The 19,231-nt window shown below is 43.1% G+C and overlaps 5 protein-coding genes across 7 annotated transcripts in view; 2 read left to right on the top strand and 3 right to left on the bottom strand.

Moving 5' to 3' along the window:
* Positions 1–15: 15 nt before the first annotated feature.
* gga3b (golgi associated, gamma adaptin ear containing, ARF binding protein 3b) lies at positions 16–7,768 on the bottom strand. Of its 2 annotated transcripts, none has more exons than XM_020102874.2 (17): positions 7,562–7,768; positions 5,958–6,042; positions 5,802–5,877; positions 5,609–5,707; positions 5,395–5,518; positions 5,180–5,283; positions 4,771–4,851; positions 4,474–4,611; positions 4,139–4,220; positions 3,913–4,038; positions 3,552–3,800; positions 3,316–3,398; positions 3,072–3,211; positions 2,698–2,987; positions 2,446–2,615; positions 1,813–1,923; positions 16–1,704 (listed from the first exon to the last, which is right to left on the bottom strand). In XM_020102874.2, the coding sequence occupies exons 1-17, from the start codon at positions 7,599–7,601 to the stop codon at positions 1,594–1,596; spliced, it is 2,109 nt and encodes a 702-aa protein (XP_019958433.2). In that variant the 5' UTR covers positions 7,602–7,768; the 3' UTR covers positions 16–1,593. The 2 variants fall into 2 exon arrangements, with proteins under 2 accessions (XP_019958433.2, XP_069380525.1); XM_069524424.1 differs by lacking the exon at positions 7,562–7,768 and adding an exon at positions 7,398–7,495.
* Positions 7,574–9,794, top strand: mrps7 (mitochondrial ribosomal protein S7). The gene is made up of 6 exons (XM_020102875.2): positions 7,574–7,592; positions 7,787–7,884; positions 8,366–8,557; positions 8,656–8,719; positions 8,811–8,978; positions 9,181–9,794. Exons 2-6 carry the CDS (start codon positions 7,841–7,843, stop codon positions 9,400–9,402), a joined length of 690 nt encoding a protein of 229 aa, XP_019958434.1. The 5' UTR covers positions 7,574–7,592; positions 7,787–7,840; the 3' UTR covers positions 9,403–9,794.
* Positions 9,681–13,464, bottom strand: mif4gdb (MIF4G domain containing b). 2 transcript variants are annotated; one of them, XM_020102876.2, is made up of 6 exons: positions 13,325–13,464; positions 12,650–12,747; positions 12,452–12,561; positions 11,980–12,135; positions 11,708–11,800; positions 9,681–11,519 (listed from the first exon to the last, which is right to left on the bottom strand). In XM_020102876.2, the coding sequence occupies exons 2-6, from the start codon at positions 12,726–12,728 to the stop codon at positions 11,292–11,294; spliced, it is 666 nt and encodes a 221-aa protein (XP_019958435.2). In that variant the 5' UTR covers positions 12,729–12,747; positions 13,325–13,464; the 3' UTR covers positions 9,681–11,291. The 2 variants fall into 2 exon arrangements, with proteins under 2 accessions (XP_019958435.2, XP_019958436.2); XM_020102877.2 differs by lacking the exon at positions 13,325–13,464 and adding an exon at positions 13,000–13,318.
* Positions 13,465–13,841: 377 nt separating this feature from the next.
* Positions 13,842–17,599, top strand: slc25a19 (solute carrier family 25 member 19). The gene is made up of 7 exons (XM_020102822.2): positions 13,842–14,004; positions 14,869–15,029; positions 15,403–15,558; positions 15,643–15,813; positions 16,374–16,554; positions 16,634–16,764; positions 16,840–17,599. The coding sequence occupies exons 2-7, from the start codon at positions 14,898–14,900 to the stop codon at positions 17,053–17,055; spliced, it is 987 nt and encodes a 328-aa protein (XP_019958381.1). The 5' UTR covers positions 13,842–14,004; positions 14,869–14,897; the 3' UTR covers positions 17,056–17,599.
* Positions 17,600–17,606: 7 nt separating this feature from the next.
* Positions 17,607–19,231, bottom strand: part of pitpnc1a (phosphatidylinositol transfer protein cytoplasmic 1a) — a 30,590-nt gene continuing 28,965 nt past the window's right edge. The window contains exon 9 of the mRNA XM_020102839.2: positions 17,607–18,984. Within this exon, the coding sequence (XP_019958398.1) occupies positions 18,674–18,984 (311 nt within the window). The 3' untranslated portion in view covers positions 17,607–18,673. The remainder of the gene's footprint in view (positions 18,985–19,231) is intronic.

The following is a 19,231-nucleotide window of genomic DNA, read 5'->3' as shown; positions in this document are numbered from 1 at the left end:
TCTGTGAATCAGAAATCCATGGAAAGAAATATTTATTTTATTTCATGCACCGAACAAATGGCACATCATACAGTATGTACAGACCAAACACTCTCCCAAAAACTACATGTCACATGTTCACATAACTTACATACATTAACTTCACATACATTACATACTATGTACATTAAACACATACTAATGTACATCCCATACGATAAGCTGAGGACTGTCCCACTGTTACACACTGCTAAATGATCTGCCTGGTGACAGATCTCCCAAACTCAGTTTTCCACTTCACATTTTCTAGATTCAGTGATGCACTGAAACGCTAAAACAGAAAATAATAAATATGATAATAAAATACTCCCAATACTGAGACTGGTAAACATATTTAAATACACAATCATGGCTGAAGTGCTGACACACTGAGTAAATCACCTTTTAATTTATTTTCAAAAGGAAAAACTGATCACATTAAATCAAACCAGTGTTGATTTCAGTCGACTTAACTCCTGGAATGTCTATTATTACCTATGGGGGGGGTGATGTTTTCACCCCTGTCCGGTTGTTGGTTTGTTTATTTGCAGGATTGCACAAAAACTAATTAACCGATAACCATGAAAGTTGGAGTCACTTTCTTTAAGTTTGCAACATTTTTTGACATTTTCCTTGATTTCTCAGAAAATAATTTATGGACATTGTTGAAAAAAATCAGGCATATTTAGGGAACTGATATCTATGAATGTAATAATTTGGTGAAGCCTGGATGAATTGAATGCTCTCTACTGAGGGCTTTTTGAATTAAATTCTGTGTATATAGCCTCACTTTTCCATTTACTCGTCAGTATTTAACATTGTTTGTCCATCAATCGAGAACAAGGCTACATTAGCCTGTACAATTTTTCAACAGTTTATTTACCTGTGTCAAAAATCCTGATGCTAAGATAATAATGTAGTACATATCATTCCACTATCTTCCTGCAGAAATGAATATGTGACAGTACTTTTCAATCAAACCATTTATTTTCCAGTGCAACTCCATCCTCAGAAATCTAGATCCTAGTCTCCAAATTTCTGGAAATATTCAAGTATTTTTTATTTGAAGGCTGGTTAAGTGTTCAGAGGAATAAATAAAAGCACAACCATTGTCTCTTAGGCTCTGTTAATGCAGAGGCTCACTTCTTTTAAAAACACTTGTGACGCTGCAGTGCAACATTTCAGTCTGAGGCAGAATTCTAATGCTTAAATTATTTAAAGTACATTCAGTAAAATCCATAAAAGTTCCATCGGCCTTTAAACACCACGACTAACTCACTCACCAGCGTATATCTTTACTTTCTCAGCTATCTGCAGAAAAGCATAAGCTCTGCATGAATAAAACGTTTAGCGTCTGTTGTTAATATCTCACTGCCAGGAACAACAACGACCAGAAAATGAAGAACCACTAAGAGGAATGTGAAGCTGAAAGTTATTGTTGCTGTAACAACGCTGCAGAATTTCCCCAGCCTCCTCTCCTTTTTCTCTCTCTGGGATGCCTGTGAATACACACACACCCCTTCATGGAGTATGAACCAGTCTGTCCCTGCTGAGCATTAGCAAGCCTGCACGCTGCTATAGATGACCCCATGCCTCTGGTGTGGGGAACTGGTCCACCTCTCCAACCTCATTGCACGGATGATCCCCCAGTGTAAAAGCCAGCTTGTAGCGCAGACGCACTTTCTCCTGTGAAGACACAACCTTTCAGGGCCTGACTGCCACCACGCCCGACCGCTCTGTGTCTCAGAAACTCTGTGGTTTGTGTATAGCTTGAAGTGTTTTAATGTCACCTACCTTTGCTGGATTAGCCAGCAGCATGATCTGGGTAATGGAGGCTGGAGGGAGGATGGGGTTGAATGGTGCCAGTTCTGTTCCTGATGGAGGCTGCAGCTTCACCTTCATCGACTGGTGGAGGATGAAAGAAAGAATCCGTTATTTTCATGTTTCCATCATAAACTGTTCATAAACACAGACGACATGACGGTGCCCCAAAATGGAAGCAAAAGCATCTTGATCGCCACATGGTGGTTGGCTTTGGTATAGGTCATTAACATGGACCAAACTAAAAATCAAAAGCCCTTTTAAAATAATCTGATGTCTGTCGAGTTGCTCATTCTGCTGGAAAGTTTGGTTGTGATAAGTTATTTGTTTCTATTAAAACAGAGTGAAACGTCCTTGATTGGATTCATTTAGACGCTGAAGGCTCACACCAGCTGGGCCTGAGTTGAATTCATTTTGGCTCATGTTAATAATTAACACAGAGAGGACTGTGGATTTTCTCCGCCACCTACATTAAAGATCTCTGCACAGTGAACGTACCAGCCTGTGAATATTGTTTCAAGACAGATCTGGAAAAATGTATCTAAACTTTAATATGACAACACAGCAGACAAAGGAACATATGAACAGAGGAATGAATGTCTCAACCTTGGGTACAGCAGCTTGCAGTACCACATTGTAAACTGGCAGGGGCGCTGTGTTCAGCATGGACACCACCATTACAAGCACATCAGGCCGGCCGGGGGGACAGTCGGACGCAAAGTTGATCAGCACACGAACGCCATCCTTATCGTAGGCCGTCACAGGGAGCACCTTACCTGAGGACAGATAGCCAATCAAGAACAGGCACACACAAGCTATATAACATTCAACGCTCCCTCTCTCCTCCTCGGTCCTTACTTGGTCTGATGGCCTCCAGAGGAATGTGCACGTTGCTCAGGGAGATGTCTGTGGCTCTGGCCGGGCTGCCCTGGAGGGGAGGGGGACAGGGAGACAGAGAGCGGAACAGTGGGCTCCCCGGGGCCGAGCCCAGACTCTGGACCTTAGCATGGGACAGGGCAGGAGAGCCGGGCATGGTCCCCTGGAGAAGAGAGGCTGAGGAGGGAGAGCCATGTCCAGCAACAAGAGGAAGTGCTGCAGCAGGCGTTACCCCAAAGCTGCTTCCTCTGGCCGTCATCTGGCCACTGACACTGAAAATCACATTTTGCTCTTGTTACATTGGAAAAAGCTGATTTCAGTTGAACAACAAAGAGAACAAGAACAAAGATCTGCACCTCTTTTGATCTGAAAAGCCCATCATGGCCAGGTCCTGCAGGTTCTGGAGACTGTTAACGCTGGCAGCCGGCTCAGCAGGGGGCACCACTGGACCTGAACAAGCTACACTGCCAAACAAATCCACGCTGGATGCCGGGGCCTGCAGAGGAGACGAGGAGATAACAGACTGAATCTCTGTAATTACACAATGACTAGCTGTAGGTCGTCTGGTGAAAGTGGGTCACAAACTCTTTTTAGATTTACCTGCAAGGACGTCCACTGATTGGACACTTCGTTCAACTTGGGTTTTGATTGGCTGCTCAGAGGGGTAGGGGGGTCATTTAGTCCTGAAAGAAGTGTTTTCATATCATCACAAGAGAATTACTTTTTTTCTTATAATGTCTTGGACAAGTAGAATTCAGATGTTTCAGACGACACAACTTTCATGTAATTCCTAAAAATCAGTCCCTTAGACTCAAGTCACAATGACAATGTAGTACCTAGGGACAGCAGCTCATCATCGAGGAGCGAGAGAGCGGTGGAGGCCGTGTCGAGGGGAGGGTGGCTCGGGCTGCTGCTCTGACTGCCATGGGATCCGGCAAGGCGTTTGGGAGGAGGAGGGAGGAAGGGTATGGGGTTAGCCGTGGGATTGCCGAAGAAAGGTTGTGAGGACTGAGAGGGAGGGAGGGCGGGTTGAGGAGGGCTCGGAGTGTCAAGGCCGGCAAGGTCGATCAACGTATCTGTGGTCTCTGTGAAGCGACAGAGAGAGGAAGGAGGATTGAGTCTGCTAGCTGAATGAATCACAGAGAGGCAAGGATGTCTGGTGCATAAACATGTGCACGATTATAATCTATCTCTCACCGCCCTCACTGTGACCAGCTGTGGATCGAGGCTCCTCACTGTCTCCGTTGATTGGCTGCCCCTCGACTATCTTCTTGTAGGAGTTTATGACTCTGGAGAGATCATCGCTGGCCTGCAGGATGTCACCTGAGCAGTCAAAGGCAGGGGTTACAGAACACACAGTGACGTGACTAAAATGTAAAGACAGGACTTCTTCAGATAAACGAAAATACCCAAACTGTCCAACCTAAATTGGTGTCATTGTCCTCCGTCTCAGTGGCCATCTTGAAAGCAGCGCGCCTCAGCTTGTCACATCGTTCGTAGAGTTCCTGAGGAGAAAAGCACAGAAGGTGCTGAACAGGCAAAATACAGCTGTGCAAAGCAGCTTAAAACCAAATGTTCCTCTTTTTTGCCTCTGTGAGGAACTATTCCGGTTTCATCCTTCTAACTTAAGCCCCTTTTCCACTGGTCGAAAAACTGTCTCACATCTGGCTATAATGTGCGATGGGAATGGTGTAAAAGAGGTATCGAAGAGCTGATGTCAGTTTACTATCTCATGTGTGTGTGTGTGCAGACACACACCTTAATGATCTCCTTGTCAGAGTCAGTGGAACTGTCTTTATTGTAGTGGGACAGCATCTCAGTCAGCAGCTTGACGTTGATGTTCACTTCGTCCAGCATGTGCAGTCGCTTTGAGAGCTTCTGCACTCGGGCCTCGTCCTGACAAAGATGACGAGACACAATGTAAGACTGTTGTTGAAAAAATATATATCTCTCAGCCAATGTCTAAGTTCTTTAACTTGTCCTTATAGCAACGAGCAGGTAAAATAAAAACTGTAAAATCATGAGTTATTAATGATAAATATTCAAACGTTTCACCTCTTTCACCATGTTTTTGATTAATCTGTTGGCTTCTTGTAGATCTTCTGGATTTTTACTGCGGAGAAGCTCAGCAAGCAGCTACACACACATGCGCACACACACGCACACATACACACAACACACAACAAACATACACACAACACACACACAGATCAGTTTGGTTTTGCAGTATCCATCCTTCACCTATAAATTGACAGTTACTGTGTCCTCTGGAACAAAGTATGAGAGAAAGACAAAGAACTTTTTCGATCACACTTTCTTCTCGTGTGTTCGATGATGATGATGTTGGCCTTAATTTCCAGCAATTAACTTTATTAAGACATGAGAAAAAGCATGGATCTAGAAAGGAGTTTCCCAAAACCTGCTCCCATTACAGAGCAGGTCTTGTTTTCCTGTATTCCCTCACTTTTCCCATGTCCTCATTGTCAAACACCGGGTGTTTGGGTCGTGTCGGAGGAGAGGGAATCAGAGTCCTGTCCAGCGGTAACTCTGGATCACGTGTCACGAGGCCTGTGGAGGAAGAGTGCGGACCGGATTAATACGATTCCTTATGGCAGCTGTTTTGACTGATGAACTGAGAGGAAAGAGAAATTGCTGTGTTTCATCCACATCTCAACACACCCTGTCTTCTCAGCGTCTGGTAGGCTTCACCGATCTTGGCCTCATTGGGAAAAGCGATAGTCCAGCTGTACAGCATCTCTACAATCTTCAGCTTCACCTTCTCAGGTGCACTGTCACCCATGTACTGGAAACAAGGGGTTAGGGAAAAGAGGCTGGATGTAAGGATGTACAATCAGCCTGCTGTCATAGAGTCCGAACCCATGAGATGACTCACCTTCGGAGACACAACTTTAATCAGCTCATTCAAAAATCTGTACTTTCCAACTTCGTTATGAAACCTCCTCCCGCAGTTCTTCATACACGCCTCCAACACCTGCACGCAAAACATTTAACGTGAATGATTGAGTGGTGGGGAAAAAGAAAAACTGCTTGTTGACATTTACAGTGCGGGCAGAGTTTCAGCTTACTGTCAGAGCCTGAAGTGCTTCCCATTCTTGCGGTGAGTGAATTTTGTGGACGAGCAGAGTTACAGCTATCTGTGGACTGCAAGAAGAGACTCCAGGTGAAACACTTTTCCTGGGCTGAATGAAGTTTTTAAAAAAAAGTGTATTTCACAGACATACCCCTCCAATTCCTTATTGATCTGGTCACAGAAGCCAATGATATACTCCCAGTCCTCCTGTCTGTTTGATGGATGGGTGGCTTTATCTGTTGCAGAAAGACATTTATACTTTTATTTATACTTATTAAAACTGATGTACTGATGATAACTATATCATACTGTGAGCGGTGACATTTGAATGCACATCACATCAAGTAGGGGACAGTTACGGTTAGATTGGCAGTGCATCAACATTTGTAGAAATGCTAATTTTGCAGTGTCTGTTGTAGAGCTGCAATGCTGAGTTGATTAATTGAACTAATTGTTTTTTATAGAAACATGGTGTTTCTAGCTTTATAATTTATGAGGATTTAAGGAATCAACTATGAAAGTTAACTGAATAGCTTCACGTTTTGGACTATTAGTTGGACAAAACATGATGTCTGAAGACGTCACCTTGGTCTGTGGGAAATTACACCAGGCATTTTTCAAAGTAATCATCAGCTCTATTTGTTTGCATGGGTTTTTATTTCCCCGGCTCAACTCCCGACCACTTCCCTCATCTAAATTCCCTTGGCCCTGAAATGTTATTATCCTGTCAACATGTAAAGAAAGTTGTAACTGTGTTTTGAAATAAGCTGCATAAACACAGTTCATTATTGCAAAGGAGGTTTTCATCTTTTTTTTGTTTCTTATTCAGATAAATGAAGTAAATGTAAAAATAAATGTTGTTAAGTAAAAAAATGGATAAGATACAATCAGTGTCTGAGTAAATGTTCTTAGTCACTTCACCACTGAATGTGGATCATAAACATGGATATGCATCACTGTGAGTCAGGTGATGAACATGACCCTGCAGTGATTGTTACCACCCTTCCTCCTTAGTGGACACTGCTGTAGTGTTGTGTTGTGTTATCAGTGCAGCTCATTCATCTCTCTCTCACTCACACTCACAGACACACACATACACCCACTCAATGTGTTTCATAGAGGATGGAGCTGTGGTGTGGGTGTTGTCTCTCTGTGTGTCTGTTAGTCTATGTGTGTGTGTTTGTTAGTCTATGTGTGTGTGTTTGTTAGTCTATGTTTGTGTGTCTGTTAGTCCATATGTGTGTGTCTTGTCTGTTCGTCCATGTGTGTGTGTGTGTGTGTGTGTGTGTATATCTGTAAGTCTGTGTGTGTCTGTTAGTCTCTGTGTGTGTGTGTGTGTATCTGTTAGTCTCTGTGTGTGTGTGTGTGTGTGTATCTGTTAGTCTGTGTGTGTCTGTTAGTCTCTGTGTGTGTTTGTGTGTGTATCTGTTAGTCTGTGTGTGTGTGTGTATCTGTTAGTCTCTGTGTGTGTCTGTTAGTCTTTCTGTGTGTGTGTGTTTGTGTGTATCTGTTAGTCTCTCTGTGTGTGTGTTAGTCTATGTGTGTGTGTGTGTGTTAGTCTCTCTGTGTGTGTTGTATTAAATCACTCCACCCATCCTCCTCCAGCTCGTCGCCGCTGACTAACACCGGGACCCGAAGCCTCCATCCCCGCTGACATCGCCTCCTCTCCCCCTCCCGCTGCTCTGACACCCGCACCGACCTCCTCCCGTTAATTCCACACGTTATTTAATTGATAAAAAGAAATGAATCACTCACTGAGCCAGGATTCAAGCGACTCTTCTTCCTGGTACGCCATAGCACTTCATAACACCGCGTGATGTCACCGGCGTTTGCGCCAGACTCCCAAATTGATGCTCGGAATTATAAACAGAATAATAATACAGTTTAAAATACAACACACACATACCACTCAAGTAAAACTAAATGCCGAATGAGGCAGTGCTTTTTTTCAATTTCATTTTTATATTACTTTTCCTTCAGGCCCCCTGCAGGACATACTAAGTAGGGGTCCTACCTGATACTCACATTGGAAAGATGGCTGCCTCCGTGTCAGGACTGTTAAAACCCTGGATACCAAGGTTGGCAAATATTACTTTAAAGAGCAAACAATCCATATTCTGTGGGTTTAAAATTATTATACTATTGAAGTTGTTACTTCCCTTTCAGGTTAATGTTGTTTCATGAGGTTTTATCATTATTATTTACAGCACTGATCCAATAATTTCACGAGAGTCGATCTATTTAAATAGTAATTAACTGTATTATGAAATATTCCCTCCACGTCAACAGAACAGAGCAGCATATTTTTATTTCGTTGATGAGGTAAATGAGTAACACGTTTAAAACAAAATGAAGATATTATCCTAGTGGGAAGTTTGGCTAGGACATCACAATGTTTGCGGTATATAAATACAATCAAATACATTCATCTGTATACATAACATTTACATATAGTGTATATATTAAGACATATATATATATATATAATACATATGGAAAGCAGTGATCAAAGAGGAAGAAGAAGAAACCATGTGTTCATGTGGTGTTCCTTGTCCGCAGAGTGTTCCTGGTGAGATGGAGCAGGTACAACCCTTACTACCTGGAGCCAGAGGTCAGGAAGGAGGTGTACAGCATACCAGAGGCAGAGCTGACCCCCGAGGAGAAGGAGCAGCGGCAGCTCAAAGCCATCAGACCCATCAAGGCAGCGACTAACGGGATCACCAGCTCTGTGTTCAACGACCCGGTCATCAGGTGAAACAACCAAACCGCCTCAGGTCACTGCAGGAGGGCAACACTCCTGACTCCAGTTCAGTCAAGGCTGATCGTTTTTTTTGTCTTTTACTTTTCAGTAAATTCATCAACATGATGATGAAACATGGAAACAAGGTTCTGGCCAGAGACATCGTGTCACAAGTAATAAAACACTTTCGAAACAAATTTCAATTTCTAAAAGCTCGAGGATTTGCTTTTGCCTAATAATATGCTGTCATTTGTCTTTTCTCAGACTCTAGAGAGCATCAAGAGGAAACAGGTGGAGAAATACCACAAAGCTCCAGAGGGGAAGAAGGAGGAGATAGAGTGTAACCCCTACACCATCTTTCACCAGGCTCTGGAGAACTGTAAGCCTGTGGTTGGGCTGGCCAGTGTACAGAAAGGTGGAAAGTACTATCAGGTCAGTGTTAGGTCACTGAGGTTTGATTTGATCCTGTGGCAACAGAAACCATAGAACCTGTTCAGATTCAGATCGATCACAAGTGGTCACTGGAGACACATTCAGGACGTATTTTAATGTGTTGTGATTGGATTTCTCTGGACGGATGTTAATATGGTCTGAACAGGGCCATAAAGAAGTCTGACTGTTTTCTCCTCCCCAGGTGCCCGTCCCTCTCACCGACAACCGACAACGCTTCCTCGCTATGAAATGGATGATCACTGAGTGTCGGGACAACAAACACCGGCGCACGCACATGTATGAAAAACTTTCCCAGGAACTGATGGCAGCCTACATCAAGGAGGGCAACGTCATCAAGAAGAAACATGAGATGCACAAAATGGCCGAAGCCAACAGAGCATACGCCCACTACCGCTGGTGGTAGAAAGAGATTTCTACGGACTGAGGAATGGGACCGAGCAGACGTTGTGCTGGTCACGGAATATTCGGAGACACATTGTGTCACTCAAAGCGCCCCTGTAAATAGTAACCAACATGATAGTCCTTTTGTGGAAGGGCCACTCTGTACAAAGTGCTGTTGAGGAAGTGAAATATACACAAACTGACTAAAACTGTCCAATTCTGCATTGAGAAATTGTATCATGTTAATAAATGGGTGTTCTCAGTTGCATTATAAATTGAAAGTGAAAACATGGAACTGAATTGAGGAAAAACTAACAGAGATTTATTAGAACAAATAACGTTGCATTTAATGTACAACTCAACCATAAAGTGATGTAAAAATGCTGCAACGCTGTAATAAAATATAGAAACATACAGTATATTGCAGTCAGGTCTGTGCCCTGCCAGTCAGGGACTTTAATTGTCTACAGCATGTCAACTTGGCATTTTCTAATTTCATTAAGTCTTTCGAGACATTCGGCCTGATTGTAGTGACAAATACCAAAGTTTATGTCTAAATCATCAAACTTTACTAGAGAGAAACGATTCTGGGTGATATGCTACAAAACTTCCTAAATCCTGACAATGCTTGGACTTAAAGTTAATGATTCACTCATTTTCTTTTCTTTTTTACAATGAGGATTCTTTCTGGGAATTCAAGTTTGTTTGATTTGTCCGACTACTGTCAAAGTAAATTTTATGTAAAGCTGTTTGTACTTAAATTTTACACAGACAGGTTTTCAAAAATAACTGGTGTAATATTTGAACCACGTGACATGAGTCGTATGCTTGTGTCTGTCTGATTCCAAGGCAAAGCTTTGGTTGAGGATATTGGCGCCGTCACTAAGAACAAAAAACCAAGGTAACAGCAGACTCCAACATAAAACTGGAGTTCAGCTACGTAGCGTCATCAGTGCTGGTGGAACCTGAATTCAAATGCAATATATCGTATACCTGTGTATACATGAAGGGAGGAAAATAGCTACTCCACTAGCACCGTGACTAAAAAAATTAGTGCTTCGGTTCCATGTCAGATATTGTGTTTGTTGCATTGGCACGACTTGTTAAACAAAACAAACTTATGAACCCAGAAGTCAATTAAATGTCAAACTTTTTTTCAATCTGTTTTTAAATATGAAATGGAACCATTATCCTATTTATAAGTTGAGTTGTAAGAAAAATAAGAAAAGAAAATCCCTGAATTAAGACACGTTTCATCTGAACTTCACCGAGTGGCAGAGAAACTGTAACAGAAATCCTACAGGACAAGTTTGACCTAAACTCCCACTAAACTGCAAATCAACCCTCTTGTCAAATTTAACTCTGCACTATAAAATATTTAACTAAATAATTAAAATACATCTTTTCCACTGATTAAAACATTGGTCACACAACAATAGAATTTAAAGCAAACACCATATCAGCTTGTCACTGACTGGAATGTTCTTCAAATTTGGTAAAAAATAAGTTGAAATGTTTTCTCAAAACAGGAATGCCAGAAAAATAAAATTAACAATATAAAAAAATTCTTCAAACTTTAAAACAAATGTCTTTCAAACAAAGTGTACCCGAATGTGGCTTAACCTCGTTAACTGAATTTCAGCTCCCTTTGAACTATTGCACGTTCCACATCCACGGCACGTCTCAGTAATATTATCAAACGCAGGGAACAATCCAGCAAAAAGTCTTTTTACACTTAATGAGCCGCCACCTCTACAAGCCCTCCATTGGATACTTGGAAGATGTCGCCGTTGGTCATGAAATTGCTGGTTTTGCGCTCTGTGGTGAACAAGGAGGTATCCAAGGTGCCTGAAGGTTTTCTAACGCAGCTGCAAAAAAGCTGCTTGGAGACCCCGCAAACTTGAAACGTTCCTAGTCTGCGATTTCACTGTAGTAATACTTGTGGGCAGTGCTGCTGAGCAACCACCCTCCGGCCCTGAACTCCAGGATCTCCAGCAGTAGTAGACGAGTCATGGAGGTGAGGCCCTCCTGGAGCAGGAAGCCGTCCCGCAGCAGGAAGAAAAGCTCGTCCATGCGCTGGCTGTTCACCTTCTCCAGCTGTTCTCCGATGCGATGCAGCTGCAGCACCAGGCAGTCCACCTGCAGGGGGGAGGGAGAGGAGACACCTCAGATACACACTAGCTCTTTCTTTAAATGTACTCTCTGTTGAAATTAGACTTTTACCATGATGTGACAAAGGTTTATTAGAAAAAACTATAACAACAGAATATATGCCTGGTCTTTTACTATAAATAACAAAAGAGAAATAAGCACGTTCTCTTCTTCACCTCTTCCTCATTCATTAGAGCGTCAGGTTGGGAAAGCCTCATCAGACAGTCATACACAGGATGGACCAGGGCCACCATCGGCATGTTGTTCACCTAAATGTCAACACACACACTTAGTGAGTGTTTACAGCATTTTTAACTGACTCTGAATTATGTTAAAAATGGGCACAACTCTCACTCAACAACCACATTAAGTCAGCTACACAATATGTAATCAAAGACATCACAACAAGACACATGATGAAATCAGCGTCGCCCGCCAAGGCTCTTACTTTGAGGTAATCGAAGACGTTACAGATGAACGTGACGTAGCACACCCACTCCTGCAACGCGCGCCCCCTGGTCTCCTCTCGGGCCTTGAACTCCTGCTGGAGTCGGTTCAGCAAGTTTCTCCTGAACACGTTTCCGTTGTTTTGCTTGGCCTCCGCCTGTGCGATGTGATAGAGGATGAGAGAGAGAGAGAGAGAGAGAGATGACAGAGGGTGAAGTATGGACAAAAAGGAAGGAACGCAGTGATGTAGGTAAGCTGGCTTTGGAGCCTCCCGTTGCCTTTGTGTACACTACCCGTGAGGCATTGATTAGGTAAGAGGATTAAGAATTTGGTAAGAGACTCAATCAGATCTTTAAGTCTTGTTCTAGTTTCTTAAATCCTTCACCATCAATGGTGCTAAGTGTCTTAGCCAGTGCACTGCCATAAAACACCTAATGTGGACAATAAGCCTTCATGGAGTCGTTGGTATGGACCTGCACGATGGTGTAGCAGATGCGTCCGGCCTCTCTACTGAACACCTGGTCCTTCAGAGACTGGTCCATGATGATGTCGGAAACTTTCTCCAGGTTCACTGCACTCGGATCTGACAGAAACAAAAGCAAAAAGGATCGTTCGGGACGTTCCTCGTCTCCGCACATCGGATGCAGACAGTAGCTCAGTGGCATGCTGACCTTTCAGGGCTGTCTTCAGCAATATCTGAGTGTCCAGGTCAAATGACTGGATCCTGTAGTCGTCAGTGGAGTTTTCCATCGTAGACGCTGAATCTCACCTGAGAACAGACAGCAGAATTTAACAGCAGTTTAGGAAGAGTGGAGAATTTGACGGATCCAAGCCTGGATACAAAAGTCATTACAGAGCAGAGCACAACAATAACCACACAATCCTGTGCTGTCATCACACTGGCTGCTCCACACAGCCCATTCACTGAGGGATAGAGAGGATTACACGAGCAGACCCAGGCCACACAACAAGATCAGATCAACACATCCCACCCACATCACAAAGTATGACTCTGACTTACTTAACTTAGGCTAACTGCGTGTAGCATCAACATTAGCTTAGCATCAACTTTACTTGCTTTATCGCCACTGTAGCTAAGAGCAAATATAACACAGTAGCTGCCTCGTAAACACACACACAACTTATTCGGTCGCGTGAGAGCTTCGCGGGAGCTAATAGCTAAACTAACTAATGTTATTAGGAGTTAGCTTCAGCAAATCCACATGTAGGCTACAGCCGCGCGTCTAAAACAGAGGAAGAAAGACGAGGAGCTGCAGGTTGTGTGGAAACAAAACACAAATCAAATCTCTGGTTTTCAACAGGATGATAAATTGTGATTGTTTGACCTGATCGACACCGATTCTTCTTCCCATTGACTGATCTGGTCTGATCTCTGTGGACACGACCCGTCACAGCCCCTCAAAGATGACGTGTGGAGGTCAAGATGAACATCTGCGGTCGGGGCCGAAAGCTGCGTTGGAAATAGAGTGTTTAGAGAATTAAATGAATGAATATCAAATGATAGATACATAAACACATTTCACAATTATTATTATTATTATTATTATTATTATTATTATTTCCGTCACAACGCTTCAAATTCGAATTAACAGCTAAAAATGCTAAAAATAAAACTCTTTTAAAATGTCTTGTCCCGAGCTCTTGTCACCACCACACTCAGGTTAGAATTAAAAGGAAAACTTCCTGATGTACTTTAGCAGTTTATACAATGTCACACGGAAGATTTCATGTTTTAAACTTTAGATGTGATACAAATAAATATACAGGCGATGCAAAGGAGACAAACGAGCGGTCAGTGGCGGAGCAGTGAGTGATCTTGCCGAGATATTTGTTCTTTGACAGGAAAAACCTGACCCGGAAGTAATACGCACGGTCCATGGCGTGCGATGGGCGGTTATTTTCATCTTGATGTGTTGGATTTGATGTTTCCGGGTCCAGATCTGCTCTTATAGGTTTTTATACATCCAGTCTGTGAGTTGTTTTCATGACAGACTTCTGCTGCAAGGTAAAAACCACTCGATCGCCCGCGGCGCTGTTGTTTCCTGTGGTGGTTGTGTCAAGGTCTCAGTGCATGTCCTCTAGTCGCTGCAGCTGCTGCATCTCCTGCATGTTTCTGTTCAGTGACATCGTGTCACAGTGTGCAGTGTGCAGATACTGATGGGCTCACAGTGTTAGGATCAAATACTGTATCAAGAATGATGTGTCACAATTAAAGTACATACATAAATACATCAACTCAAGTTGCTTGTTTCTCCTTCATGCATTTCAGTTCTACTTGTTACACAAAGAGCATTCACCTAACAGCTCTTTGCTTTCCTTATTCGTAAATCTTAATTTAATCTTATATTCAAACAATGTGACACAAAGACACACAAGTGAAAACATAAAAAAAACACAACTTAAATTAAAACACAGTCATGAAAGAGTTGATTCAGGAATAAGAACACAAACAAACATAATTTAAGACCAACAATAAGAAAAACTAAAATTATGAAAATCATGGAATGCAAAATGGGCCTGCTGTATAACCTGAGGTATTTTACAGGCATATTAAGTTGTTTATTGTATATATCATAATATAGTAATCTGTAAGGGAACATTCTGCTCAACTAGTACATTTTGTTTCCAGTACTTTTAATCAAGTACAATTTTAAATGCAGGCCTTTCACTTGTAATTGAGTAAATCAATAGTCCTACTGTGGTGTTGCTACTTTTACCTAAAACACTTTGAATACTAGAGAAATAATCTGAATAAATACAAATGAAATGATCCCTTGGGTCAATATTTCAGGCTTTTACCATTAAACACAATCTGACGGTTAATTGACCTAATATCACAACACAAATGGTGAATGATTTCTGTTTGCAGTGTTGACGAGTGTCTGAGGTTGTGGAGACATGGTGGGCTTCGACCCCGGGGCTCCGGGAGCAGCTCTCCCCCCAGAGGAGGCAGCTCTGGCCGGGTCAGCTGCTGGGATGGTAACTCGAGCCCTCATCAGCCCGTTAGACGTCATTAAAATCAGGTTTCAGGTAATGGATGTAGCTGAGTGCTCTCTGTGGTTAGTTCAGTGCTGTAGGACGAGAGGGTTGTTTAAATCAGAGCAAAATGCAGTGCATCGTTCCCTGTGACCAGATCTCTGTGATAATGATATTTCATATTAATAGATTACGGTAGATGATGAAACAGATCTCTTAAATTGTACTAAGTGGTGGTTGGGCTCTAAACTTCTAAACCACACACGTACAGGTAAAGTGCAGCACAAAACTCACATATGTTGCTAATGGTGCATTTATTTGACAGATCGGCTTTGCATTAAAACCTTAGTTTAGTAGTAATTGTCAGAAAGGTCTAATGTTGTGTTGACGATCCTGTGTGTTTATCAGTGTTCCTCTCTTCCACCAGCTGCAGATTGAGCGCGTGTCTTCACAGAGGCCGGAGGGGAAGTACAGGGGATTGTTTCAGGCGTCTCGCTGCATTCACTCGGAGGAGGGTCTCTCTGCCTTCTGGAAGGGCCACATCCCGGCGCAGCTCCTCTCCATCTGCTTCGGGGCTGTGCAGGTGGATCCTGTCGACTGCACGCTCACACAAAATGATCCTCATAACCGCATCACATTTATGCATTTGTGTCTGCGTGCTTTGCAGTTTGCCAGCTTTGAGCTCCTGACTGAGGCGGTCCACAAGTCAACGCCGTATGACAGCCAAACAGCAGGAGTTCACTTTGTGTGTGGCGGCCTGGCTGCCTGCTCTGCCACAGTGGTCTGCCAACCTCTGGACATACTGCGGACACGCTTTGCAGCTCAGGGAGAACCCAAGGTGGGACACGCATCTAGTGTAGCTATCAGGGAGTATCTATCATGGTAGATTTTATAAGGGCAACTCGAAGTCATAGCTTTTATTTATTATTTCGATGAGATTCTATTTTAAAATGAACACAATAGACCCTCTGTTCGTTTCAATGAAAGGCAGTGTGAATGTGTTTGGGGGAAAACTGCCTGAACTGAAATGCAGTAAAGTTTGTCTTAGAGGAGACGTATAACATTCATGTTCAGGTTTATAGTTTTAATTTAGGTTATTACTTGAGTTCACTCTAATGTTCAGAAAACACATCAGTTTCACATCACAGTGCTGCAGCTCCTCTTTTCAGCCTCTGTCTGAAACACTTGGTTTTAGCTCCTGTCTCTTTAAGCCCCCCCTCCTGATTGGCCAGATGTGTTGTGATTGGTCAACTACTTCCAACAAGTGTATGATGTTGCTTTACCTCGCTTTGTCAGGGGGCAAAGTTACACAGCTATGATGTTAAATTATTATTATATTTTTAATTATTTCAGTTAATTATCGTTTTTTACTGCTTTCATAGTTGGATTGTCTCTCAGGTTTACAGGAACATGCGACAAGCCGTGTCTACAATGTGCCGCTCAGAGGGATATCTGACTTTTTACCGCGGCCTGTCTCCAACACTCATGGCTGTGTTTCCTTACGCTGGGCTGCAGTTCTTCTTCTACAACGTCTTTAAAAATCTCTTGGCTCCGCCGCCCAAATCTGGAAACTCGGGAGGTCAGTGGAGCTCAAACTTCTACGTCCTGCACATTAGAGCGCAGGCATGCAGCGTCTGACTTTTTCACGTCCTTTCCAGGGAGCCTGAGGAGCCTGGTCTCTGGCAGTGGAGCCGGAATGATCAGCAAAGCAATCACTTACCCGTTTGACCTCTTCAAGAAGAGGCTGCAGGTGGGGGGCTTCGAAGCAGCCAGGGTTCACTTTGGACAGGTGAGCTCTTCTACAGCAAGCTGCCTGTTTCTGAACTTCACATTCTGATCATTGCCTCCTGTGTCTCACATGCAGGTGCGGAGTTACAGAGGCCTGGTGGACTGCATGGTCCAAATAGCCAAAGAGGAGGGCGTGCGAGGCTTCTTTAAAGGCCTCTCACCCAGCCTCGTGAAGGCAGCGCTGTCCACAGGCTTCACCTTTTTCTGGTATGAAATGTTCCTCAATGTCATGCAGGACCTCAGGCAGAGACGGAGAACAGACGACCTCACCAAAGACCTCGAGGAAAGATAATAAGTTGAAAATGTAACTAGGGCAGAATCACGCACATCGCAGACGCACTTCCTGTATGCCTTGCTCTTTGCACTGAGATGTAACTGGGTCGATGTTTGGTTGTGGTTTATCGTGTTTACATGTAAGAACGGAAGAAGCGTGACCTCATCTTACCTGTTTTTGTGCTGTCATTGCACTTTGTGTTGTACAAGCTTTGGATTTTCCTTTTTTAAATGTATTTAATATTTTATTCTGGGGTCTTTTAGGGTTTATGTATGCTTGTTCTGAACATTACCACAACTTTTCCATCGCTGACACTGACTTTTCCTGACATTCACTCATTAAACTGGGGGAAGCGTATCCAGCAAAACACGCTCTGGGCTTGTGTGGTGGCAAAGAAGAAGACACAAACATTGAATATTCATGTGTTGTGGTGTATTCTCTTGAGTATAGGCCACTGCTCTGCTTATTCAGAGTTCAGCTCTTAAAAAGGGATCATGTTTGTGCCGACAATAACTTTCAGGTCATTATTTTTAAAAATAAAGGTTTAAAGTTTTAAAAAAGACGCCACGTGAATGTTCATCTCTGATTTTATTTCATTCCTTTTTCTTTATTACTCTTCTTCTTAATTCCATTCATATAAACAGTAGCAACAAAGATCTCTTACACACGCATAGATACACCAGTATTTAATTTAATTCAATTTACTGAATACAAAATCCATCAACAGTATGACTCAAAATGAATAAAACAGTAAAACAACATACAAACTACATGAACAAGTCTGAGAACTCAGTTAAAACACAACATCAAGTATGAGGCCGAGAAAACAAAACACTTCCACAAATATTTAAAAAGCAGCTTTTGCTGTAAAATCATGCAATAACATACAGAACGTCGTTTACGGACACTGGCTGACAGAACTCACTGTAATAAATAAACACTTGCAGAGGAAGAGAGACTTCAGATGATAGTCCTGTCCTTTAAAATACACATTTCATAGCAGCATCACTAAATATGAAGCACTGACATTTTACTGGTTATTTATTGTTCGTACTGTTTTCTATATACACAAGAACACACAACCACCTCACGCCTGACTGTGGAAATCCTAACACTCAACTGATACAGTGGCCAAAAAAACGTCCCCACCACATAAACAGATGTCAAACCACACGCTCCAGTGAACGGGGCCGGAGACTCGAATCCAAATATGTGAAGTTTATGTACAGTGACCGAATCTCGACGTATCTCGTGTGTTCCCGTGGGATTAAAACGTTTTCAGGAATGTACGCGACACTCGATCTGACTAATTGAACTCCACACTGTCTGATTCATAGCGCTGGCTGTTTTCTGAGGAGAAGGGGGGAAGAATGAGGAGCCTCCCAGCTGCTTTGACTCTCAATAGGACGCACTATACCTTTAGACCTCGCAGGCCTTTTTGCTGTAGTGATCAGGCAGCCTGTCTGTACCTGTGCAGCCTAAGAGCTGTTGGCTTTGCTGTAACACCAGGACAGTGAAAAGTTATCCTTCACGTCAGCTGGCTGCGGGGGGGTTGCTGTGGGATGTGCTGGGCAGGCATCCTCCACTGATCCACAGGTCAAGGGTGTTAGAGTTCACCGCTGCCACAGCCCTGCTCTCATTCTGGCTGCGGACTGGAGTTCCAGGAGAAAAAGCTGGGCAGTTTGAAGATTGAATCCCTGCGCCCTGGATCAGGCAGCGTGAGGGTCTCTGGAGCGGACTTCTTCCTGGGACGGTCCTTTGGCAGCGACAGGAACTCGGGGGCTTCGGTGGAGAGGGGAGTGGACGGGGCGCTGTTAGGGCCGCTGCGGGTGCTGGACGGCAGGGGGGTCTCAGATATGGAGATGGCAGGGGGGAAGGAGCCGATCTTGAGGTTGGTGGCCTCCTGTGTGGCGCGCTCATACTCTCTCACTTCCTCCATGGTCATGTCTGATGGGATGGAAGAGTTACAGACTTAGAAAAAGAGAAGATCCACTAAAATCTGATCAGTTCAAATTCAGACAAAGAGAAGTGTTTGAAAAAATACTGGATGCTTGTTTTCTGCAGTGAAACTTTGCTGAATCTCCTCTTTTTAAACTATATATTTTCTATATGATTCAATTTCTTGGAAACACCAAAGCAGTAATGGTCATCTTCACTCTGACTTTAAATTAATCTAGAATCTACATGAATCCAG

The sequence above is a fragment of the Paralichthys olivaceus genome, chromosome 5 (assembly GCF_024713975.1).
Source record: "Paralichthys olivaceus isolate ysfri-2021 chromosome 5, ASM2471397v2, whole genome shotgun sequence".
Lineage (NCBI taxonomy): Eukaryota > Metazoa > Chordata > Actinopteri > Pleuronectiformes > Paralichthyidae > Paralichthys > Paralichthys olivaceus.
Note: the sequence above shows the minus strand (reverse complement) of the source record. Positions and strands in the feature narration are given on the sequence as shown.